Below are 23,451 nucleotides of genomic sequence, written 5' to 3' on the forward strand. Positions count from 1 at the left end.
TGGTGGCCAATCCTCCAGTGATGAGCTTCTGAGGTTAACTGAGCTGGCCTTCTAGTGAAAAAGAGACTACTGCTATGTTGGTATCCGAAGTCTTTCAGCATGGTAGCACTAGCTCCAAATTTAACGCTAATGTTTGAGAAACCAGGGTCACCTCCATGTCACACAGAATTCTAAGTGTAGGGCTTCTGGAGAGGATCCTCATTATCATCATCACGAATAATAATAATGATATTAATAATGACAACTCTCTTCCATAACCTTCTGTTTTATACCGTACATGTCAAGAACCTAAGGTTGAGGAACTTGCCCAAAGTCACAAGTAAATGTTAGAAGCACAACTTGTAGGCAGGTCTTCTGAATCCAAGCACCACAGCTGTTTCCACTCCAGCATTCTGCCTCCATATTGTCATTCAGAAGCTGATAAGGAGACTGGAAGATATCTGTAAGCTACTCACCACTGAGAGACTGCTGCCATGCCAAGGCAGAGCAAAGTAAGGCTAAGCTTTTCCCACTTCCTGTGGGGCTCTCCAACAAACAGTGTTGCTTACTGTTTAATCCTCTAACAATCTACGGATACAAAAAAATGACATAATCAACTTACGTTAGCTCACCGGAATCTGCCTTAAACAAAAATGGGAACTGAACAGCCAGTAAGAAGTGAAGAACCAGGTGGGAAAGTCACGTGTGCAGTAGGAAGAAGTTCGATCACCTTTTACCTTGCCAAAGGTTCTGAAGGATCTATGCTTATACTATGTATTGGAAGAGGAAGAATAAAAGCAATATTTGTTTTGCAAGGACATGCATTTTCAAAAAACCATTTAGCCCCACAGTATATACATGGATGTGCTTCCAATAAAAACTGATAGTAGAAAATTATACTCTTCGTAATAAATGGCAGGGTAGATTGTTGAAAGCAACATATTCCATAAAACAAACAGAAGCCCTTATTCAAAAACCATTTTTTACAAAAAGCACTTTTAAGGTCCTAGATCTGGTACCATCACAGTTATAGCTTATGGGTGATCAAAATTGTTTTCCTCAATGATTAATGCTTAGCACAGTGCCTGGCACACAGGAGGCACTTAAGAAATATTTACTGTTTGACTGACTTTTTTTTTTCCATATTCTTCCTAATAATTTAGGGACCATTCTTGATCTGATTATTTTCTATGTAGAACTGAAGTAGAATATTTTAACAGAATCCTCATGTGCAGTGTGTATTCTGATTGTCTTTTACGCTAATAACAATGTAAATGGTCTTCTGGAAACTACTTACAGAATTCATCATAGCAAGCTGTGATGGGTAAGCTTTACAAGGGAAGTGAATCTTCACTCCACCAATAACATATTCAGATAGTGTTGAAGACATTGTGATTTTTTTTTTGCTTGTTTCAGATTCCTTCCTGCAACACAAAATTTAAATATTAAAACACTAAAACAAAACTCCAAGACTTTAAAAGGCACTGACCTAAGCAAAAAGAAAAGATGGGAATTTCACAGCATCACAAAATGAATCTCAGAATACTCATTTGACAGATGAGGAACTGAGGCCCAGAAAGGCTAAGTGATTTATCCAGGGTCACACAGATATTAAGTGATAGGGCTGATATTTGAAACCAGGTTCTCTGACACCAAACCCAGCTCTTCATATACTCTACAATGCTGCCTCTCCAATTTGCTGGTCTGCCTCCACTGAAGTCCTGCTCCTTCATCTGATTCAGTAACCCTAGGTTCTTAAAACGTAGGTCACACACACTTCGTAATAACTGGCAAAGTATTTTGTAGAGAGTGGAAAAGAGAATGACGTGGTAAAATTCAGAGAGCTTAATTGCCAGGTCAGCCTCAGAGGGCTGAATTTTTCAGTAGAGTAATTCTCAAAGACCTCTGCCAAATCACAAAAGGGTATCTTTAAGTTCCCTTCTAGCCCTAAAATGTATGAAACTCAGCTCCTGAAGATATCCTTAGTTTTTGAAAACTTACTTTTCACCTTTTTCCTGGCACCTCTTCTAGAAGCAGTAATAGCAATGGGTAGCTGATGCCTATGGTCAAACAATATATTGCCTGCATGCAGCCAGAGAGGAGAATTCAAAGATACTACTTCCTGAACCTCAACCTTCCATGGAAAGGAGAGGGGATTCTGAATTCCCTTCACACCATGCTCTTGGACTCTAGCCTTCTATCAGGGAAAGGAGATTTCCAAGACAATGCCAGCCATGAGAGTTCCTCCACGAGTAACCCAAGTTCAACGGTTTCTGAGTTCTAAACACTGGATCGTCTCTAAAGCAGGGGTTCTTAACCTGACGTCTAAACATTCGTTTTCTTAAATATTTTGATAACTGTATTTCAACATAATTAGTTTCCTTTGGAATTCTATTTTATACACTTAAAAATCATAAGGGATCCATAGGTATTACCATACTACCAGAGTCCATTCCAAAAAAAAAAAAAAAATTCTAGAGAAATGTCCTAAAGCATCCTGCTCCTTGGAGAAGATTCCTCACAAAGGATTATCACTGAGCCAAAAGGCAGAGGCAGTGGAGATTACAACATCTGACAACATCCAGCAGAATTGCATCAGAGCCCAAAGTCAGCAAGAACAGTACAGAGCTTTCAGAGGCCCTGCACCACACCAATATCAGACATATGAGTTAATCCTCCTCACACAGCTCTGGCTACCAGTCGCGTATGAGTATACCCCACTGCGTCAATTTAGCTGCACATTTTCCCTATGTGTGTGCACTTCTCCTCACGATCTCTATATGTCTACTCTCCCTACTGATGCTAGGAGCATTTATGGGAAAATGTGGACCAGTGGCAGGTCTTTTGTTGTAACACTACGACATTTCTGCAAGTACATTTGCTTTTAATTAATTGTGTCACCTGGTTAAATACAAAAAGGTAAACATAGTAGTAGGTATTCATGACTTATATAGTTTAAGGGGTGAGGATGGATTGAGTACCTTGAGACTGGGGTTGCTCCAGGGGAATCTATCCTACAAATTAGGCAGATTCTCTACTATTGAAAGACCGAATCCTGGAAAATATTTCTTAAGGCGCTACTTATATTATTTCAATGATGCTAGATTTTAGACAACAATGAAATACAAAATAATTAGCTTTAGAGTGTTTAAATATTTAGTTTAAAAAAAAGGATCAATAAATCCAATGAAAATCTTTGTTCTTTTTAATTAATATACAGAATTCTTTTACTTTTCCATATTATTACAGTAATATCCTTGCCTCCCAGTATATGTTGTTTCCCCCAACAGAATGTAAGTTCTTTGAGGAACTATTTCATTTTAGATTTGTATCCCCAAGTCTAATACAGAGCCTGGGATATGGCAGGTGCTTAATAAATGTTTACTGATTAATAAATACAAGCTGATCTTCAATTATTCTCTGTCTCACCGCTCCCCCCAACCCATTTTTACTCTGCTGCCAACACCTGTCAATTTTACCTCTTTAATATATGCCTCCTTTTCTCCTCTGATACTACTCATTGCCCTGGTGCAAGACTTCATCACCACGTGCCTGGGCTATTGCAAAAACCTGCTGGTTGGTCTAACTGCCACAAATCTCTCTCCACATCAGTCTATCCTCCACTCAGTTGTCAAAGCGAGCCCTAAAGCACAGGTCTGACCATGGAAGCCCTGCTACCCTAGTCTATAATAAACTCTTGTGGTTCCCTATCACCTATAGGATCAAACTTAAAATCTTCTTTTTGGTGTTTAAAGCCCTTTATAACTTGCCTCTTCCTCGCCTTTCCAGAATTTATATGACTCCCCCAACAGGTACTCTTAAATTCAGTGATGCTGACCTCCTTGCTGTCTTCCTTAACTCAACCTACTGTCTTCAAGTTCTTCGAGCTTTCTTCAAGTTCCAGCTAAAATCCCACCTTCTACGTGCAGTCTTTCCCAATCGCTCTTCATTCTAGTGTCTTCCTTCTGTGGATTACTTCCTTTCTATCCTATATAGATCTTGCTGGTACATGTTTACTTGCTTGTTGTCTCCCCAATTAGTCGGTAAGCTCCTTGAGGATAGGGGCTGTCTTTTTTTTTTTTTTTTAAACCTTCCTTTGTATCTCCAATGCTTAGCACAGAGTCTGGAAAACAGCAGGGGCTTAAGAAATGTTTTACTGACAGACTTACTGATCTACATCAATGGAAAAAGCAGTCAGAAATCTGAGATCCTTGAAATGGTCATCTAACCTTTGCTTGAAGATTTCCAACAACGGGGGAAACCATCACCTCCTAATGCAGCCCATTCATTCCACTTCTGGACAGCTCTAATTGTTAGCCAGTTTTTCCTGACATGAAGCCTTGATTTGCTTTTTGGAACTTCTACCCCTTGTTTCTGGTTCTTCAATCTGGAGCCAAAAGAACAATCTCATCTCTTCCACATGAGAGTCCTGAGATGGCTATTATGTTCCCTCAAGTATTCTCTTCTCCAGGGTAAATATTTCCTCAATCAATACTCCTATGACAGGGACTCAAGGCCCTTCATCACTCTGGTGGCCTTCCTCTCCAGATTTTCAGTGTCCATTAATTCCACCCTCTTCTAAGCACACCACAGCTATCCTAATCAGGAGTTCATCACCTCCTGTCCATACTGCTATAATTCCCTGATGGGTCTCCCTGCCTTCATTCTCTCCCCAAACTAATCCATCATCTATAACGCTGCCAAATCAGTATCTCTAAAGTGCAGGTTTGGTCACCTCATTCCCTGCTTGAAAAGTTTTAGCATCTCTCCAATGCATCTAGGATAAAATGCTGACATTTGGAGCCCTTCACAATCCGCCTCTGGCCTATGTTTTCCAGCCTTGTTTCAAACTGTTCTCCCCCAACCATTGTAGATATCATCCACACTGGTCTACTTGCTGTTCCTCCATAAAAGCCATTCCATGTGGCATCCCGCCTTTACCCTATGCCTGGAATGATTTCCTTCTTCAACTGCATTTCTTGGAATCCCTAGCTCTCTTCTAGACTTAGATCAAGTCCTAATCCTTCAAGAGGTTGTTTTGTTTTTTTTTTTCCTGATTGCCACAGCTGTTAGCGGCATACTGTCTTCCCCACAATGTATTTATTTTTGTATTTACTTATCTGTGAACATGTAGTATCCTCCCAGTAGACTACAAGTTCCTTAAAGACAAAACTCTCTCACTTCTCTCTCTAGTCCAGGTCCTAGCATAGTACCAGCCCTTCCAAACAAGAAGGTGTTTTAATGAAATGCTTGTTGACTGGCGATTTTTTTTTACAGGGAGGTGGGCCCACCTTTGTTATTTCATGCCCAGGGATGGGAACGTCCTCCACTGATTTGTATCAGCAGCTAACTGGTGTAAACTCATGTTCTGGGTATCAGGAGCCTTGTCCACACTGGTGACAGTATCAGGTTTTCCTGCCTCCAAAGTGACCTCGCCCTAAGGCTAAGCCCGCATAAAAGGGCTTCAGAAAAGTGGGTTGAATTGAATAAAACAGATTAAGAGGGAGGTCCCAGGGCCAAGCCAGCCGCCCTTCCCTCCACCTCCAGAACCTCTCCTTCCATTTCCCACCCCCTCCCTCACTCTTTTCACTTTCTCCACTCCCCCCCCACTTTTTTTCACGCTCTGGTTCTTCCCCTCTGCGGCCTGGCCTCCTTCTCCCGGGGCTAGGGCTCGGGAGCGCGCTCGCGCAGCTCTCCCTACACCAGGGTTCAAATCCCCGCCGCGTCACGCGTGGAGCTGCGGAGGCCCATGGGGATGTGCGCGGAGATGCGCGCGGCTCCGTCCTCTGGGGGCTCAGAGGAAATTCGAGGCAGATGAGACCCCGGCTTGGTGACACCGAGCGAGGGTTCGCCGCGTCTGATCGGCGCACGTCGCGGGAGAGAATGAGGAGAGAAAGGGAAGGCGGCCTCTAAGAGGGGAGCCCCTCTGTGCCCTGCGGGAAGGCTGACTCGGGCGCCCGGTCTGCCCCAAACCCGCCCCGTTACCTCCGCTCCGCCAGCACTCCGCGGTTGCCGCTCCGCAGCTCGCCCTGACACCCTCGAAAGCGAATCTTCCTGGATACTTCCCGCCTCCCGCCCCCAGCGCTTCCCGCAGCCAATCCGAGGCGAGAATTGGCAATAGCCAATCGTCGGGTGGGTATCCGAAGTTGGTCAACCAATGGAATCGCGGAGATTGGGGGGCTGGCCTCATACAGCCAATCACTGCGAGAAGATGAACCGTGCTGCCCGCAAACCAAACGCAACGAATGAATAGAAGGCTGACTGACCCTCGGCAGCCAATCTTGGTGGGGCAAAGAGGAAAATGTCTTCGATTTTTTTCAAAGAAATCAATACATGCGGGTGGCTTCCATGTCTTTGGAAACCAGGTGACTCACCTGAAGGCGCTTGAGCAAAGGTAGTTTGGCTAGGTCAGCCTGGGCGACTCTGCCAGCTCTACGGTGGCTGGCGGTAACCAAGAAGGTCAGAGGATGCTCAACCCTGTTTGCGACAGTGCGTCATCCGAGCGTGGTTAAGACTCGTCTTTCTGAGAAAAGGCTCAGAAGTGGAGGCCCCGGGTATTGGAAGAACTCCAGACGCTCCCCTGCCCGTATCCTTTAAAAGCAAGTGATAAGCGGAGCCAGAGACCCAAACCCACCAAGCTGCTTTCCTTTTGAGCCTCAGTTTACTGACCTACAACTGATTCCGTTAGCATTTTTAAAGTCCTAGTAATTTCAAGAGCAACAGGGTACACTTTTCTATCTCAGAAATTCAGTTTGTTTTTTTACTACATTCAGCACGAAAATAGTTCTTAAAACAATCTAACGTCGCTCTCTGAAATTAGTTGTTTCTCCTAATTCGTAGCTGCATTACTTTTCCCCTGTATAGGTCTCGTTAAAATTGGGTTTGGGTTATATACATCGTGTACCTCAAGTACTCAAAATAAATATTGAATTCTAGTGCTTTCCCTCTTTCAATTATTTCCTATTTATCCTGTACATAGCGTGTTTGTAGATATTGTTTTATTTGTTATCTTCCCCATTTGCTTGTGAGCTCCTTGAGGGTAGGGGCTGTCTTTTGCCTCTTTCTGTATTTCCAGCACTTCACAGTGCCTAGCACATAGGAGGTACTTAATAAATTCTTACTGACTGACTAGCTGACATAAATAAAAGTTAGCAGATATACTAGAAAGTGCAGTTCTTGGTTCAAAAGTAATTTGAAGTAATGCACAAAAGAAAAATTCAAGTCCATTTGATACCAAGAGTATGAATGTTTATAAACAAATATTCAAAAGTTGCACACATTTTCCTTAAATCAAAAATATTATATTGCATCGTGACAAATTTTACTTTAACATAAAATACATGAATAATAAAATTTTCTAATGTATTTACACCTTTTATTTACAGATCAACAAATTAGTAACAGCAAGTTCTGACTAGTAGTCTCTGAAAAAAAATAGACTGGAATGTGTATTGTTCATTTGGTTAGAAAATATACTTCAACCTTTTCTGAACTCCAAGGAAAAAGACAGCCTATGCACCTAAACTATTCCAAGGTTGAAGTTTTTAAAAGAAAGCAGCAACAGTTGTTTCTTTATGGGAATATAAAACTGGTTTAATTAAAAATATGAAAATTCCTGCAATGCTATTAAGTTTCATTTTACCCTAGGATTGTTAACGAAAAGTTACATATAAGAAAAGTTATAAATATATTATGAAATGTGATATTGTACACTTAATGGATCTAAAAAAAATTCTTATTTGACTCTCCTAAAGAGGTAAGGACAATATAATCCCATTTTACAAAGGAAAGAAATGGAATACAACTATACACCAAGAGGAAACTTAAATTCCTTTACTGCAATGTGATATTTTCTTTTCACTCTATTTACTTTCATGTACAAGCACAGTTCAGAGTGCAAGAATTTATCATCTATGTGCACCAAAGAAACCACAGGAAAATATATCTAGTTTGGACACTGACTTCTTCAGCATACAAAATGAAGATGAAGGGCCCTGACTTCACATAATAATATCTAACTTAAAGGAAAATTACCCACATAGGACTATAATATGACTTACTACGATGACATTCCTCACCACCCAATTTTCCTGAGGATCACAATTATGAGTACATGCACACATATGTGCACACATGTGCGCATGTGCACAAACACACAAGTTTTTTTGCCAAAGACTTCCTGAAATGCAGAATTCTCAATGACAAACCAAGAGATCTCTAACTCAGTGGGTTTTATTGCTGTAATTTTTGTTTAATTAGGTATCTTTGAACTTTACCCCTCTAAACATTAGATAAGTTAATTAACATTATAAAAATAAAAATTTTTTAAAAACTAACTTAGACCTTTCAGGATCTGCTTTGCAAAAAGGTGTTTCTGTAAACACTTTTAAACCAGTATCATAAAATTCCAAATTATTCAAGTACCTCTGACATATGGCTTCACATAATAGCAATAATTGAAGCATATATGTAGAATTTTTGAAGTCCTCATCTGCAATTCCATGAAAATCATTTAGAAAAGCATTTTTGCCTTTCTTAGTCTTCTTAACACTAATCCTTGAGAATGAGAATTCATCTTGCATTATTTGTATTGCAAGTCCTTGAGGTTTCTATTTGGGTATCTAACCCCTGATTTTCCCTGAATTCTCCCTTCCTTTGATTCTTCTTTCTCTGTCATCACTGCAGCACTCAGTCCCAAGCTGAAAGCCAAAATGAACATTAAGGCTACTTACAGACTTCAAAGAAAATTAAAAGCATAGTATATGCTTTTCTTACTTCAGAAGCTAAACATGATGCCGAAATCACTGGAAAGAAGCTCAATTAACAACTGCTACTAGACAAACATACCAGCAAACTAGATCCATATACTTTCATCCAAAAATAGGCAAGATAATAAAGCATAATTGTCAGCAAGGTCAAGTTTGAGTTCAGTTGTATGTTGTCTCTTTTTGGGATTCCAAGACACTACTGTTTTCATTCAATATAACAGTTGTTATCAAATGCAGAATCATGGTGGGTTTATGCTGTGCACAGCTTCAATTTCACTCATTTCTTTTTTAAACTCCACTAACACTCATGTTTATTATTTCAATTATTGTGCTTTCAATACACTGGCATAGCTGCACATCAGGGTCCATGCTTCCTATATCCCTGGCTCCATTTTTATAAGCTAGATCTTTGCATATTCCAGACCATCCACTTCGTTTCTCTTTCAGCTGCTGAAGACCTAAAAGTAAAATGAGAAGAAATTAAAATCAAGACAAAGAAGCTGGTCTTGTGTTCAAAGAATCACAGAACTTCAAGAGTTGGAAAAAAACCTCAGTGGCTATTCTAAGCTATGCCAAAAAATAATCCCCTCTACCACATAACTGGTCTTTGCTTAAAGACCTCAAGACTGTGTGTGTATGTGTGTGTTTAAGAAAATATTAAGAGACCTAGATAATTACTTACGTGTAATGATTGGATCTATATCTCTCGTCTGCGTGGCAACATCAGAGGCACAAACTTGTCCTATCTGGATCAACAAAGACATAATGTCCTCATACAGTGGTGGAAATGCTTGACAAAAAGACACCAAACTCGGCAGGGTTGGCATGAAAAAAGCATAACGCTTAGTCTGAGTTAAAACTGTTGAAAGAAAGCAGATTTGAAGAGATGTAAATGTGAATACTAATATCCAAACCATGGCTTTAAGTACCTCATAATTCATGTGTTTAAAATGTTTGCCTTAAAGAAGAATGGAAAAAATACACCACTCTGTCCCTGAAAAGGTGGAAGACCATGAGTACTGAATACTGCATATAATTTCAGATAAGATTATGTTGATTGGTTTTGTTAAAGTGTTTTATTTACTCTCCCTTTTTTCACCTTTGTTACCAGGAAATGCTTGCTAGGCAGAGAAAAGAAGGAGGAATATATTCAGAAGTGAAGGTGATATAAAAAACAAAAATGTGTTTTATCATTTTAATTAACAAATTAAAAGTAATGGTACAGTACAACATTCCATGAAATCTATGGATGCATTTAATATACTTTTAACCTTTAATTTTGCATGTGACATTTTATTGGAATTTCTCTACAGAAAGTGGCATGAATTAGAGATGACATTAGCTATTATTTTTAAGTTCTCAGTTTCTACTGATATTCATATATTGTAAGAGCTACAGATGGAAGGTAAGTTAGCCATTATCTTCACTTAAAAATATGACAAGTTTTTTTTAAGTCACTGTAAATCCATCATATCATAGACAAGATAATTATACAATGACTTAAAAAAACTTATTTTATGTATAAGCAGTCATTATCAATAATAGAAATTAATTCACAAATTACAAGGTATAGTGTGATGGCTTATCAGCTCAGCAACTTTAAACTAACCATAAATCATATTTAGGATGGTGTGGTAGAAAAAGCACTAAAATCAAGATTCTGGTACAAATTCCTGGCTCTGACAATATCTATTTGACCCTGAATAAAATCATTGCACTTCACTGAGTCTTTAGTTTCTTCACCTGTTAAATAGGATATTATTTACCTCAAAGGGTTATTGTGAACAAAATGTTTTATAAACATACTATATGTGTTTTTATTATTTTAGGATCATGTATCTATCATTTAAAAATATGTAAAATGATGAATTTGTAACAATTACAACAACTCAAGTCATCTTACTAAAATTATTGAAATGTACAAATCAAACTGCCTCTTGGTAGTCCAGTAACATACCTGTCAGCATTGTTCCCATGACATTGATAGCTAACCGAGCTACACTCAATGATTTTGGTAATGCATATTGGATACATAAGTAAGAAAGCAACTGGATAGCAAATACCTGAAAAGCAAAAGTGAAAGGTTAAAATGTCTCAAAGGTATTCAGTCAACAAATATGCACTGTTAAAAAAAATGAAGATCATCTCTGTCCAAAAGGATTTTATTATAATCTAGCAAAGGAGAGAGTTCTAAGGCAGATGTGTTTTGTCTGATTTGTGTTCAAGTGCGATCGATGTAAACAAATAAGACATTCGGAAAACAAACACAGGATCTATAGTACGGAGTGCTTAAACCTTGTATGTATCATGAACGCTTTGGCAGAGTGGGGGAGCCTATGCAGCATCCAGTTCAAAATATCCAACAGGCAGTTTATGATGCAAGATTGGAATTGAGCAAAGACACTAGGGCTCAGTAGATATGCCTGGGAGTCATGTGCAAAGAGATGAGAACTGAACCCTTGGAAGCAAATAAGGTCACCAAGTGAAGAGTGTGACACAATTCAGAAGAGCCCAGGACAGCCTCAGAAGATACCCACATTGAGAAAATCCAGCCAACTGGACTGAGAAGGAGTACTAAGACAGGAAGGAGGAAAATGAATATCACGAAAACCAAAAAGAGGAAAGTATGTCCAGGAGGAGAGGGTGGTCAGTAGGGTCAAATGCTACAGAGAGGTTTAAAAAAGAAAAAGTTGGAGAAGAGGCCATTAAATTTGGCAGACAATAAAGGGTTTTAAGAACAGAATGAAGACAGGAAGTGAAGGCACCAAATGTAGAAAGCCTTTCCAAGGTATTTGGAGGAGAAGGGAAAAAGAAACATGGGATGATAGCTAATGGGAGTTGGTAAGAACTTTTTAAAGTTTTTTAAAAGATTATGGAGAAATGGGCATGTTTGTGAATAGTAGAGAATGAAATAGTAGATGGGGAGAAATTAAAGATTAGAAAATGGGAGGGATGATAGTGGAGGCAATCTGCTAGAGAAGATAAGAGGGGATAGATCAAAAGTACATGTGAAGTGCTTGGCTTTGATGAAAAGGTCCACCCTTCATCAGCACCTGGAGAAAAAGATACTGGTGGATGAGGTCAAGGGAATATGAGATAAGGAGATAAAGTGAAAAGAGAATCAAGGCAAATAGCCTCAATTTCCTTAGTAAAGTACAACAGACTTCCTCAGCTGAGGGTGGGGAAAGGAATACTGTGAGAAGTACAAGAAGAGCAGAGATTTGAAAAGACACTATGTTAAATATGAAAGGAAACCAGTCAAGGAAGAGTAGAAGGATTGTTTTGTTTTAGTAAGAGCCCAGGTGAGATTAGGTTGACTTCCCTTCAGCTCACATCAGCATTAGCTGAATGCAACTGAAAAGGGGAATAGTAAGAGTAATCCAAGTCGGGGTTTGGCAAAGCATGAGTAGCAATGGGATAAACAAACAATGGATTCAAGTGTAGAAGACAGTTATAGACTTGAACTGCTTCTCCAAAGGGTTAAAAATGGGAAGAAGTAGAGTATAGCCAGAACAGAGGTGACAGCCCAGAAATGTACAAAAAGGTGGAAGGATTAGGAGGTCACAGTAAGCAGGAATAGGTTTAGTAGCAGTAAGGCATAGGGAGAGACAGCCTGCTAGAAGATTACTATAAGATAAAGAAATTTCAGGGTTCTTCAACATAAATTACTAATATCTGCTAAGATTACTAAGTTTATAATTATATTGTTAATTAAGAAAGAAAAGATCAAGCCCTATTTGGGAAATGACAAATAGCCTAAGGCCTAATAGCTGATGGTCAAGGAGAAGGGTAATGGGAAACAATAGCTGACAAGTACAGAGGTCTTTGTAAGGCTAAGCAATTTGGATTTAATTCAGTAGATAGTGGGGAAAGTTTGGGGCCTGGTAAATAATAAGAGCAATACATCAAGAAAATTAGTCTCACAGTTATATATGGTATGATATGGAGTAAAGAAAAGGTTGGAAGCTAGGAGACCTGTAAGAGGCTAGTACTTAGTTTAGATAGTAAATGGGAATGCTAAAAAATGTTTTTGAGGTGAATATGTAAATTTGTTATCAAGACTCAAAACTGAACAAAAATTACCAGAAAGCCTCAATGAATTCATTACCTGTTTTTCAAGTTCTGGCTGAGCTATTAGCTCAGGAATGAAATCCAGGCAGATGTGCATAGAAGGAATACCTGCCACTGTCAGTGGCAAAAGTTCACATGGATAACCCTATTCCAATATGAAGGAAAAAACACTGGTTAGATGCATATTATTAACTAATAGTATTTTCTAGCTACAAAGTCATCATATTTGAACAGACTAAGATCCTCATTTCATACACATGGGAATCAAGGCTAAGTCTTAACAAAGCTGAGACTTGTCAATCTCAGATCCTGTGAACTCATAGTCAACATACAACCCAACTGCAGACCCAATGGCCGATAAGATTTCTTAATGCTACATGGGGTGGAGGGGACGCACAGAAGGGACAGTTCAGGATAACTGTCCTCCTTGTAGACTTATTTTTTACTTTTTAATGAAATGCCATAGTGAAAAATGCTACTACTAAAATAACATAATAAATTTCTATATAAAAATATAATAAAATAAATTTCTCCAGTTCTATAAATGAACATAACAGCAGATGAAATCCCAGTGACATTACCCACTTTAGTTATCCTTTGCTACCCCAAAAAAATAAAATAAAAACAAAGCATAATTCTTGAAAAACAAACCTGAAAATGAACAAGTTTAGCAATGTTGGGATCAGCAATGTACATTTGGTGTAATAAACAGCAAATAAGGCACTGAACTTCTCGAAGGTTACAAAGCAAATTGTCTTCTTCTTCTACTCCCATATTGTTAGTAGCAACAGCGCTCTGAATAATACCCTTAGTTTTCTCCTCTTCGGTAGGAAGGCAAATTTCTAAAAGAATCTGGACAGCAGCACTGTCCTACAAAGAAATGAAACACAATGAATGTAAGAAATCTTATTTTTAAACTAAATTTGATTCTATATGGTACTACATGATTTGATTCTATATGACTATATATATAATCTAATTCTTTATAATTTACACCGACTTCAAAAAAGACAAACAAGCAAGGAGAGGAGTTGGCAATTTATGTCAGATGTAGAGATTCTGAGCAGCAATTGGACCAACCTTAGGTACAATGGTGAAGTAGGTATTCTTGCTCTCATCTGACTGCCAACTAATTCCTCATAAGGTGTTAATAGCAAAGCAAGATGCAGGGGTGGGGAAACCTGTGGCCTCAAGTCCACAAGTCTCTCCAGGTCCTCAAGTATAGCCCTTTGACTGAATCCAAACTTCACAGAACGAATCCAAGGGGATTGTAATGCATAGCTCTACTTAAGGCCTTAAATTGGGAGGCATAGGAAGGATAGTCCATTATCTTACCATGATAATAGGCTTGTAACAAAGAATTAATTTCTTGGGAGGTAATTTGCTCTTAGTCACTACCACTACCAACAACCCTGTCTCCACAGATGAAAACTTACTGTAACACCTCTATCATGATTTGTTATTGACCAACATGTTAAAAGCAAACTTCTGACTATTCAGGAACTACAAATATTATATCCAGGATGGCCTCACCATATAATCTGCACTATTTAGACTTATTCTAATTATTTCCTCTTTTTTCCAGTCGGAAAATTTCAGGTTAATAACCATAACTCAGGTTTTCTTAGCCTATTTTGTCTACTGAAGTTGATGGTCTCTGCAGAATGTTTTTAAATGCATAAAATACAATGCATAAGATTACAAAGGAAGCCAATTATATTGAAATGCAGTTACCAAAATACTAAAAAAAAATTCACAGCCCCACCCCAGGTTAAGAATTGTTGCTCCAGCAAAGATTTTCATTTTGAAGTTCTAAAAGCACTTTTTGTTTTATTATCTCATAACTCTTTACAACATTCCTTCAAGGATATAAAAGTCATGGCCTACTGAAGGATCAGGTAAATATTTGTTTCACCCTAATTTAGTTTATACATTAAACAACAAAACTGAACTATTACTTTGTCAATTTAAAAAAAAAAAAAACATAAACCAAGGAAGGGAAATTCATGTCTCTGGTCCAAACATAGTTACTTCAGCATTTGAAAGGACCTGTAATTTAATCCAAATGGATACTTGCTCTACCAATGCATATCACAAGCTCTCTATATCTTAGTAGACAATCTTCATGAATTATGAGGCCAAAATATTAATTAGCTAGTAGCCAACCTCTGAGTAATAATACTTTCATAATTTAACTAGAGTGGTCCTTGGACAATAGGCACAGAGACCACTGCCAGACTCATACTCAAAGCCTTACCAGTTTGGTAGGATCTACCAGTGCTTAGGGTCCATCCATATAGCCTGTGATCACTTGCCACAATGCAATAAATTATCAGAGTATGACTTTACTGGAAGGGTTAAAGCATTCCTTATTATGATGGATCATAAAATTAGATTATCAAGATCCCTGATTATTTTATCAATACAGCAGAACTTTTCCATATGACTAGTGCTGGGGACAAATACAAACTTTTGCAATAAGGCTTGTAATAATAGAAAGAACGTGCCATACATCAGTCTTTACAAAGGGCATATAATTTGACCCATATCAGAACCAAATTCACTCAACAGGGAGGTGTTTTATAATTGGGTTTTTACCATATTACCTGAGCAGCCAGCAATGCATTTTTTAATTCTTCTCTGGTAACCTCTGGAGCATCAGCCTGTCCCACTAAGCCTAGCGTATTATTTGGGGCAGGTCTAATATCCTGCTCTGCTGTTTCCTTCAAGTGAGAACTAAGGTAGGCTTTGGAAGCAAGAAGATACCCATTCAACATGTGCAGAGTAATATCCATCAGAGGGGGACATCTAACACACCAAGAAACAGAAAAACATGAAAACATGTACAAATTAGCTACAGCACATTTCAGGTTGAACAATTAAAGAAAGCTGACATTTGACAGTAACAATGCTTTCCCTATTGAGATTTCCTAACTCTAGGAGAAATGAAAATATAATGTATTTTTTCTCATTCTCCTTTGTATTTCAAGATGATGTTAACAAATAAAGACTATAATCTATTTGTGAATGAATCAATCTTTGATTGATACATAACAAGTTTTCAGTAATGATTTACTGCAGCTGTTTAAAGCCACTTGGCACAACCTGCAAATCTGTATCTAGACTCACTGCCTGTGATACCTTTCCTTAAAAAAGGAAAAAAAAAAACCTTACCCCAAAAATTGTGATAACTGACTGATACAATGAAGAGGAAAAATGATGGAACCAGTCCAAATTCATCCTCTTTAACCCTTTGTTTCTTCTGTTTTCTCTTAGTTCTTCTTCCACCTACTACCCACGAAGCACAGGCATCTCCCAAGGTTCAAAATTCAATTTTCTGCTTTTTTTTCTCCCATAAAAAACTCATGGACACCTGACACTTCTATGCTCAAAACTTAAGTATCTTCACACCCAATCCAGGAATCCAGGATCCTTTCTTTAACTGCCTGCTACATTTGCACACTGATCTCCCAACACTTTAAACTTTTAAACCAAACTTAATCATCTTCCCCTCAAAAGTGTCCACCCCATCCTGAACTTCACTAATTCTTTCAATGGCATCATCATTATCATAGTAAATTAGGCTTTAAGTCAGGGGCCATAGCTTGACTTCTCTTCCCTTGTCCCACCACAACTAGTTCCCAAACCCTTTCTTTTTAACATTTTCTTTCTTTTTCCTTTCCTTTCTACTTTCATTATTACTGCCCTAAACTATCCAGGCCCTTATCACCTCATACCTGAAATAAGGAAACATCTTCCCAACTAGTCTCATTGCCTCTGATAGTCTCAACACCTTCCAATCCATTCTATACAACCCTAACTAAAATGTCTTGATCATCAAGTCATTCCTGCTTCAAAAACAACAACAAAACATTACTTCCTATAAGATACCAAGTCCAAAAATCTTTAGCCTACTTCTCAAAAGACTTCTACAATAAGGACCCAACTTACTTTTTTCAAACTCAGTATTCCTTAAAGTAAGCCCTCTATCAATCTGGTCTTGATGTCCTATTCAATATTACTACCAATCAGCCTCTTTAATTATTATTATTTCTTTTTACTCTTTGCTCACTGTCTCCTCTACTTGAAAAGTGATTCCCTTTCTAACGGCTACCCATAGTTCAAAATCCAATTTTTTTTTTTGGTAGGCAAGGGGGTTAAGTGGCTTGCCAGGGGTCACACAGCTAGTAAGTGTTATGTGTCTGAGCCTGCATTTGAACTCAGGTCCTCCTGACTCCAGGACTATCCACTGAGCCACCTGGCTGCCCCATCAAGATCCAATTTAACTTCGCCTCTTCCTGGAAACTTTCTCTGACTGCAGCAACACACATTGAGTCTACCTCTTCTGAATGCCTGCTGATTTCACTTATTGTCGCTACATTCAACTTTTCACTTTAATCATATCCTGATTTGCATTGCTATTTAATTTTTCCTATATTTGTTTTGTATCCTCAATGAGACCTCAAAGGCAGGCTTTGTCATGCTTCTTTATGTCCCCCTAAAGTGCTCTACACACAGAAGGAATATAATAAAGAAGTATTTTTGAATGAATGCAATACATTTCATAGTTAAAATTAATAATTCTGCATGATCTTTACAGGTAAATGTGGAAATAATGAAACTAATTTCCTGAGGATGACAGGAAGAATTGTTTTAAAGTTTACTAATTCATTTAAAGTATCTTGTGAGTCACACTATACTAGAAATGGACCCAATTGTACAATATGCTGGTTTTAACAACGCAACTATCTCCTCTCTTATTGCCAGAAAGCCCAGCAGAACTAGTCCTCCTTTTCCCCTAGTCTTGATCCAAAGAAAGAAACTTATATGTACAATAATTTATAATCACTTTTAAAGTTTTGTTCTCTAGTTTATTCGTATTTTCTTTTCCTCTTGTTCTTATTTACCTCATTGAATAATATGCTTGTGCTTGTCCACAGAACTTTTTTCTTTTTTTGCTTGGGAGTATCTGATCTCCCTAATATTACATTTCCCTAGGGTTTAGTAAATCATATACTAAATATTTAGCAATGGATTACAAAATTCATTAACAATAACACCTGAAAAAAAAAACTGGTCAAGCTGCAAGTTAGCTTCTCTGCCAACACTAGGTGATGATATGGAACTTAATTAAATGTTGTATTCTCTTGGGAACCTCCAAAGCATAGGATTATGGAACACCATGTGACATTTACCTATGAACCCTCTGATCACACCTTAGGACAATGAGAGGATCAATCATCAGGTCATTCTGTGTGTACTTCTGCTGTCTAACCAACTTCACTGATGGCTGCAGTGCATTAACTGTCATGACCCATAGCCTAATGAGAAAATAAATCAAACATTCAAAAATTATTTCAACCTATCTGAAACACCTATCCATTCAATATATTAAACAGTCCTACCTATGTCAGAAAGGATGTGAGAGGGTAAAATGAGACAGATGTGGATACACTTTAAATAGATAGATACTATATAAATGTAAATTACTATTATTTCATCAAAATAAAAGGTAGAGAAATGAAGCCAACATAGAATCAAAACTTGCATTTTTAAACATCTCAAAATCTATTTGCTACAGCAAAAGGTGTTCACTCTATGATTAGACTCTAGTATGTCAAACAGCAAGCAAAAAATTCAAATCACTGAAATTAGCTGTAAAAAACTAGCAATTCACTTTTTACTCACTTCACCAAAAAAAGGAAGTAAGAAACACTGTTTCTGCTTCTCCTGTGATAAAACTCATGTCATTCTTGCCTATCTTTAAAGTTTATTAACGCTTTTAAAATGAAGCGTGCTATCTCTTTATAAGATATATGTTCCATTAATTATTGATATGACTGATGAAAAGACCTTTCAAAGATCAGCATAAAACACATTGTCCCTACTGGCAATTTAAGTGGTTTATGCCAATGAAACAATAAAAAGAAATTACCTTCTGGGCATCACAGTATTAAGAACCATCCAGAGTTTATTGACTGTTTGAAGAATTCTTCGTGGAACTCCCAAATTCAACAGCTGGTTCATATTTGATGTTAAAACTTCTGCATATGGTATAAGTTCACTAGCAGAGACCAGAGTCAAATGTTCCAGAATCTGCATCACTTGTGTGTGACTTACTTGGAGCACTGAAAATGCTAAAAAGAAAAGTCAGAATTCAGACAAGCTAAAACCTTCCAAAGCTGCTGGCAGGAACATTATGCTCTTAGAATGTTAAGCCTTGTGCAATCACCCTGGTTCAATGTTTCCAATAACTCACGAAAAAGATGTGGCTAAAAAGTAAAACAGAAACACATTACACTCTGTCATAGTCATTTTACGGTTTTGGCTAACCTTACAAATTAGGAGCTTAAGGAATATCCACATTGCCCAATAAATAAGTGGTCAAAGGATAGGAATGAGCAGTTTTCAAATAAACACAAATTGTTAATAACATCTGAAAAACTATTCAAGCTGTAATGATCAGAGAAATTCAAATTAAAAAGAACTCCAAAGTAGGCACATAATAAATTTTTTCATTATATCTATTAATACAACAAAGATAGTTAAAACAACAAAATGTAATATTAAGGCTGTGTGGAAACAGATACAATTACACATGTTAGAGCTGTGAACTGGTTCAATCTTTCTGAAAACAATCTGCTAGTACACAATGAATTTCAAAACTGAATGTACCCTTTAATCCAGTTATCCTACCACAATGACTATTCCCTACGGATATATTTAAAAGGTAAAGAAGATCTATTTGTATAAAAGCTTTAATTGGCTTTATTTGCAATAGCACAAAACTAAGTAATGCATATGTCCAGTGCTACAGGAATCACTGAATAAACTGCGGCAAGTCAACATAAAAAATATTTTACATTAAGACAACTGTGAATAAAAAGAAAGATCAAAGATTGACATAAAGAGATGCAAAGTGAAGAATGAATCATATAATATGTGGACCAAAAATATACAATAATATAAAACAAGTATGGGTACAACCCTTTACTAATGTAGATCAGTACCTTCTCTGCAATTTACACTGAGAGTTGCTTAGAGTATTGAGAAGTTAAATGACTTGCTTAGGGTCACACAGCCAAAAGTATCAGAAGTGGGATCAGAAGTGGAACCAGAACCCTGCTCTAGCTGGCTTTGGAGACTGGCTCTCTGTTCTCTACACCACAAAACTCAAATATGTACCAAGAAGAAAAAAGAAATCAGAAGAGAATACAAAAATAAAGACACTAGTGTAAATTGTTACAGTCAATGTAATAATTATAACTAACATTTATACAGCATTTACTATGTGCCAGGAACTGTGTTAAGTGCTTTACAATTACCATCTTATTTGATCCTTGCAACAACCAGGAAGGTAGATGTTATTATGGTCCCTATTTTAAAGATGAGGAAACTAAGGAAAACAGAAGTTAAGTGATTTGCCCAGGGTCACACAGCTATTAAGTGAATGAGGCCAAATTTGAACTCAGGTCTTCTTGATTCCAGGACTAGCACTAATATGCATAATTTTTAAAAAATAAATTGTAGTTCAGAGGTTTTTCTATATTATTTCAGCTTTATTCCAAACAGAATATTTATCTTTGTTGAAGGATGCCAGGTAATGCTGATTTTTTTTTAAAGAAATACCTTAATATGAGCAAGAACAAGTAGTTCAAAAACTAATATCGCTATCTCTAATTCCACTTGTATTGCAAGAATTAACTCAAGCATTAAGAACTACCACCTGCATCCTGACAGAGGTTTGTATTCAGAAAACTGTCTGGTCCAATAATTCATTAACTTAACACACATTAAGCATCTATTAATTGCAATGCATTATGTCAATTCAATCCTGCAGACCTTGTCCTAAATTTGTCTTTTTCAGTATTTGGACACATACTAGACAGTCTCTTACAAAAAGTTGCAGCACCCTGCCCACTGCCACAAACCAAGCTCCTCTAACACAGTCATTCTAGTCCATTCAGTAACAATCTTCAGGACCTTTCAAGAAATACAGTACCTAGTCATATGACAAAGAATCCACAAGGGAAAAAAAAAAGAATGCAATTCAAAGGGAAACAAAAAAGGTCCTCAGAGGCTATGGACTTAGAATTGCTTACTTGAAAAACTGTTCGACAAAATATTAACATCTTTCAAAGAAAAACATTCCATTATATTTAAACGTTTAGTATCACTAAGTTAGCAGAAGATCAACAGGGACTGTACAAAAAATAAGTAAACTTTACTGCACCTTCTTGAAGCTGTTTAGGAGAGTGGTTTTTGGCAGTGTTGGTCAAAAGCATTCGCCGTAGCAAGGCATCTGTCCCTGTAATTTCTTCTTCACAAATCCAATCATCCACAATACATAAATGTGGGTAGTTAGTTGCAAGAAGACGCAACAAAGCAGAGTGTAACCCTTAAAAAATTGTAGTTAAGTTAGAATGCTTCTGTTAAATACTCAGACTTTTCCCCCTTCCTCAGTTTCTGATTTTAATAAATGAATGTTTAGCAGTTTAATATCCAACCACAATGGATGATTACACACTGGCACTTTCATAATAATGGTTTCAATTAAACTTTGCCCCAGTGGGCCAGCCAACGAAGTCCCTCTGAAGGAGAATCACAAGGGACTGCTTAGCATCACACACTTAGTGGATGATTTAGAGATGAAAAGAACCTTAGTGACAAACCATCTAATTTAACCCCTCAGTTTACAAAGAAGAAAAAGGCCCAGAGAAGATAAATGACCCAAGGTCACACAGGTAATAAGAAACAAGAGTCAAGATTTGGACTCCAGTCCTCTACTCCAAAACCAGGAAACTTTCTACCATATCATGCTACATTATGATCTTCCCAATAAGAAAAAGTAAATATAAAGCATCGAGATCCTTTGTTCTCAAAAAATTAAAACTTCAGTTTCTAATAGTCATTGTTACAGTGTTAATGAATATTAACAATAATAATAACCATCCTAATGATAAACACCATAATCAAAATTTACTAGACATTAATTTTTAAGTCCTTTAAAATAATGCTTAAGTATACACAGCAGAAATCTTGTGAATTTTTAACCTAAACATGTAATGGTGATGTAATATAAAATGAAAACTAAAATATTTCAACGTATGCTAGGAAAATTTACAGGGTTTTAGATTCCCCTTAAGTAAAAGAGATACCTGATCTCTCTCAATTCTTACATATGAAAAATAAAACATTATTAAATATTAAAAGAATTTTGCCACTGCTGTTGACTAAAGAAATTTTTTTTCCCAAAAACTATATAGTTAACAAAAGTTAGTTCAAACATTTCTTATCTTCTTTTTTTTTTTTTGGTGAGGTAATTGGGGTTAAGTGACTTGCCCATAGTCACACAGCTAAGTGAGTGAATGTTATGTGTCTGAGGCCAGATTTGAACTCAGGTCTTCCTGACTCCAGGGCTAGCTGCCCCCAAACATTTCTTGTCTGGACAAGAAATTTTTTATTCCATTCTAAAACCCCATGTTCAGAAATTTGTTAAATTTTTTCAATGAAAACTCAACTTTTAGACAAAAATACACATAAATAATATCATCCAACACAACATGAGTTGAAAGGTTATTATGGGCCATTTCAAGGCAAATCAAATTTATTGCACTTTAGCATTCATAGCACTTTAGAGATGGAAGTGATCTAACAGATCTAGTCCAACCCCATCATTTGATGACTGAGGAAACTAAACTAGAGCTTAGGGAATTTAAATGACTTGCCCACAGTCACAGTTAGCTAGTGGCGAAACAGGTATCGGGGGCCTAGATATTTTCCTGACTCCAAGACTAGCATCCTTCCCAGTATACTACGCTGCCCCATTCACATCTCTCTCTGTCCATATTTCTTTATCTGTCAATTATGAATGACAATATTTGTATCTTACCTGATAGGGACAGCTAAAGGATGAATGCACAACACATAAAAACACTTCTAAACTATATGTTCTAACCACACCCAAAAAAAAATCACTGCTACATATTTTTTCTACAAAATTAAAAAATACAGATATAAAAGCTATCAAATATAACCTAGCATCTCTTTAGAAACAGATTAACAGACTAATAAAAACAATGAATGTACCTCCCAATTCCTGCTGTAGTCCTTGAGCCTGCCGTATGAGGAACTTGATTGGAATCTGATCCATCAAAGAAGAAGAGTAAGATTTAGGCTTTCTTTGCATGGCAGCTGGTCAGAAAAAGATAAATAAAAATCAATAAATATATTTTAACTGATCTGAAATCTAAAGTTTCAACCCAAATATGAGTGAAAATTCAAGGATGCCTACCTATTTTTAATTCATTTTGCTTTCAACTTTACAGCTCATAAAAGCTATAGAATCATCTGTACACCTTGATTTAGTTCAAAAGTTATAAGTCCTTCAGTATAATACCATTTGAAGAAGGATAAATTAGATTCAAAAGATTGGTATATTTGACAGCAAAGATTTCTAATTACTGTCCAATTCATGGCTTTCAAGTGTTCGAAATCTAGCTTTTAAGATTCATACAATTACATTCCTCCAAATACCTTCCCACTCTGGATCCCAGCCCCCAAAATATTTTAAACACTAAAAATAGTACTTTCTCATTTTTCATCCTACAACACAGTCAGACAAGAAATATTT

At 37.2% G+C, this 23,451-nt stretch overlaps 2 protein-coding genes across 4 annotated transcripts in view; both read right to left on the reverse strand.

Moving 5' to 3' along the window:
• BRIP1 (BRCA1 interacting protein C-terminal helicase 1) overlaps positions 1 to 6,003 on the reverse strand; it is a 217,730-nt gene extending 211,727 nt beyond the window's left edge. For both annotated transcript variants that reach the window (XM_027870565.1, XM_027870564.1), the window contains exons 1-3: positions 5,965 to 6,003; positions 1,277 to 1,403; positions 456 to 567 (exon numbers count right to left, since the gene is read on the reverse strand). In XM_027870565.1, coding sequence (XP_027726366.1) covers positions 456 to 567; positions 1,277 to 1,369 — 205 coding nt within the window. In that variant the 5' untranslated portion in view covers positions 1,370 to 1,403; positions 5,965 to 6,003. The remainder of the gene's footprint in view (positions 1 to 455; positions 568 to 1,276; positions 1,404 to 5,964) is intronic.
• Positions 6,004 to 7,229: 1,226 nt separating this feature from the next.
• INTS2 (integrator complex subunit 2) overlaps positions 7,230 to 23,451 on the reverse strand; it is a 45,234-nt gene continuing 29,012 nt past the window's right edge. For both annotated transcript variants that reach the window (XM_027870527.1, XM_027870528.1), the window contains exons 16-25: positions 22,908 to 23,012; positions 21,052 to 21,216; positions 18,754 to 18,955; positions 18,014 to 18,139; positions 15,425 to 15,626; positions 13,470 to 13,688; positions 12,856 to 12,963; positions 10,705 to 10,810; positions 9,430 to 9,606; positions 7,230 to 9,205 (exon numbers count right to left, since the gene is read on the reverse strand). In XM_027870527.1, the coding sequence (XP_027726328.1) occupies positions 9,036 to 9,205; positions 9,430 to 9,606; positions 10,705 to 10,810; positions 12,856 to 12,963; positions 13,470 to 13,688; positions 15,425 to 15,626; positions 18,014 to 18,139; positions 18,754 to 18,955; positions 21,052 to 21,216; positions 22,908 to 23,012 (1,580 nt within the window). In that variant the 3' untranslated portion in view covers positions 7,230 to 9,035. The remainder of the gene's footprint in view (positions 9,206 to 9,429; positions 9,607 to 10,704; positions 10,811 to 12,855; positions 12,964 to 13,469; positions 13,689 to 15,424; positions 15,627 to 18,013; positions 18,140 to 18,753; positions 18,956 to 21,051; positions 21,217 to 22,907; positions 23,013 to 23,451) is intronic.

The sequence above is a fragment of the Vombatus ursinus genome, unplaced genomic scaffold (assembly GCF_900497805.2).
Source record: "Vombatus ursinus unplaced genomic scaffold, bare-nosed wombat genome assembly UNPS02014797.1, whole genome shotgun sequence".
Taxonomy (NCBI): domain Eukaryota; kingdom Metazoa; phylum Chordata; class Mammalia; order Diprotodontia; family Vombatidae; genus Vombatus; species Vombatus ursinus.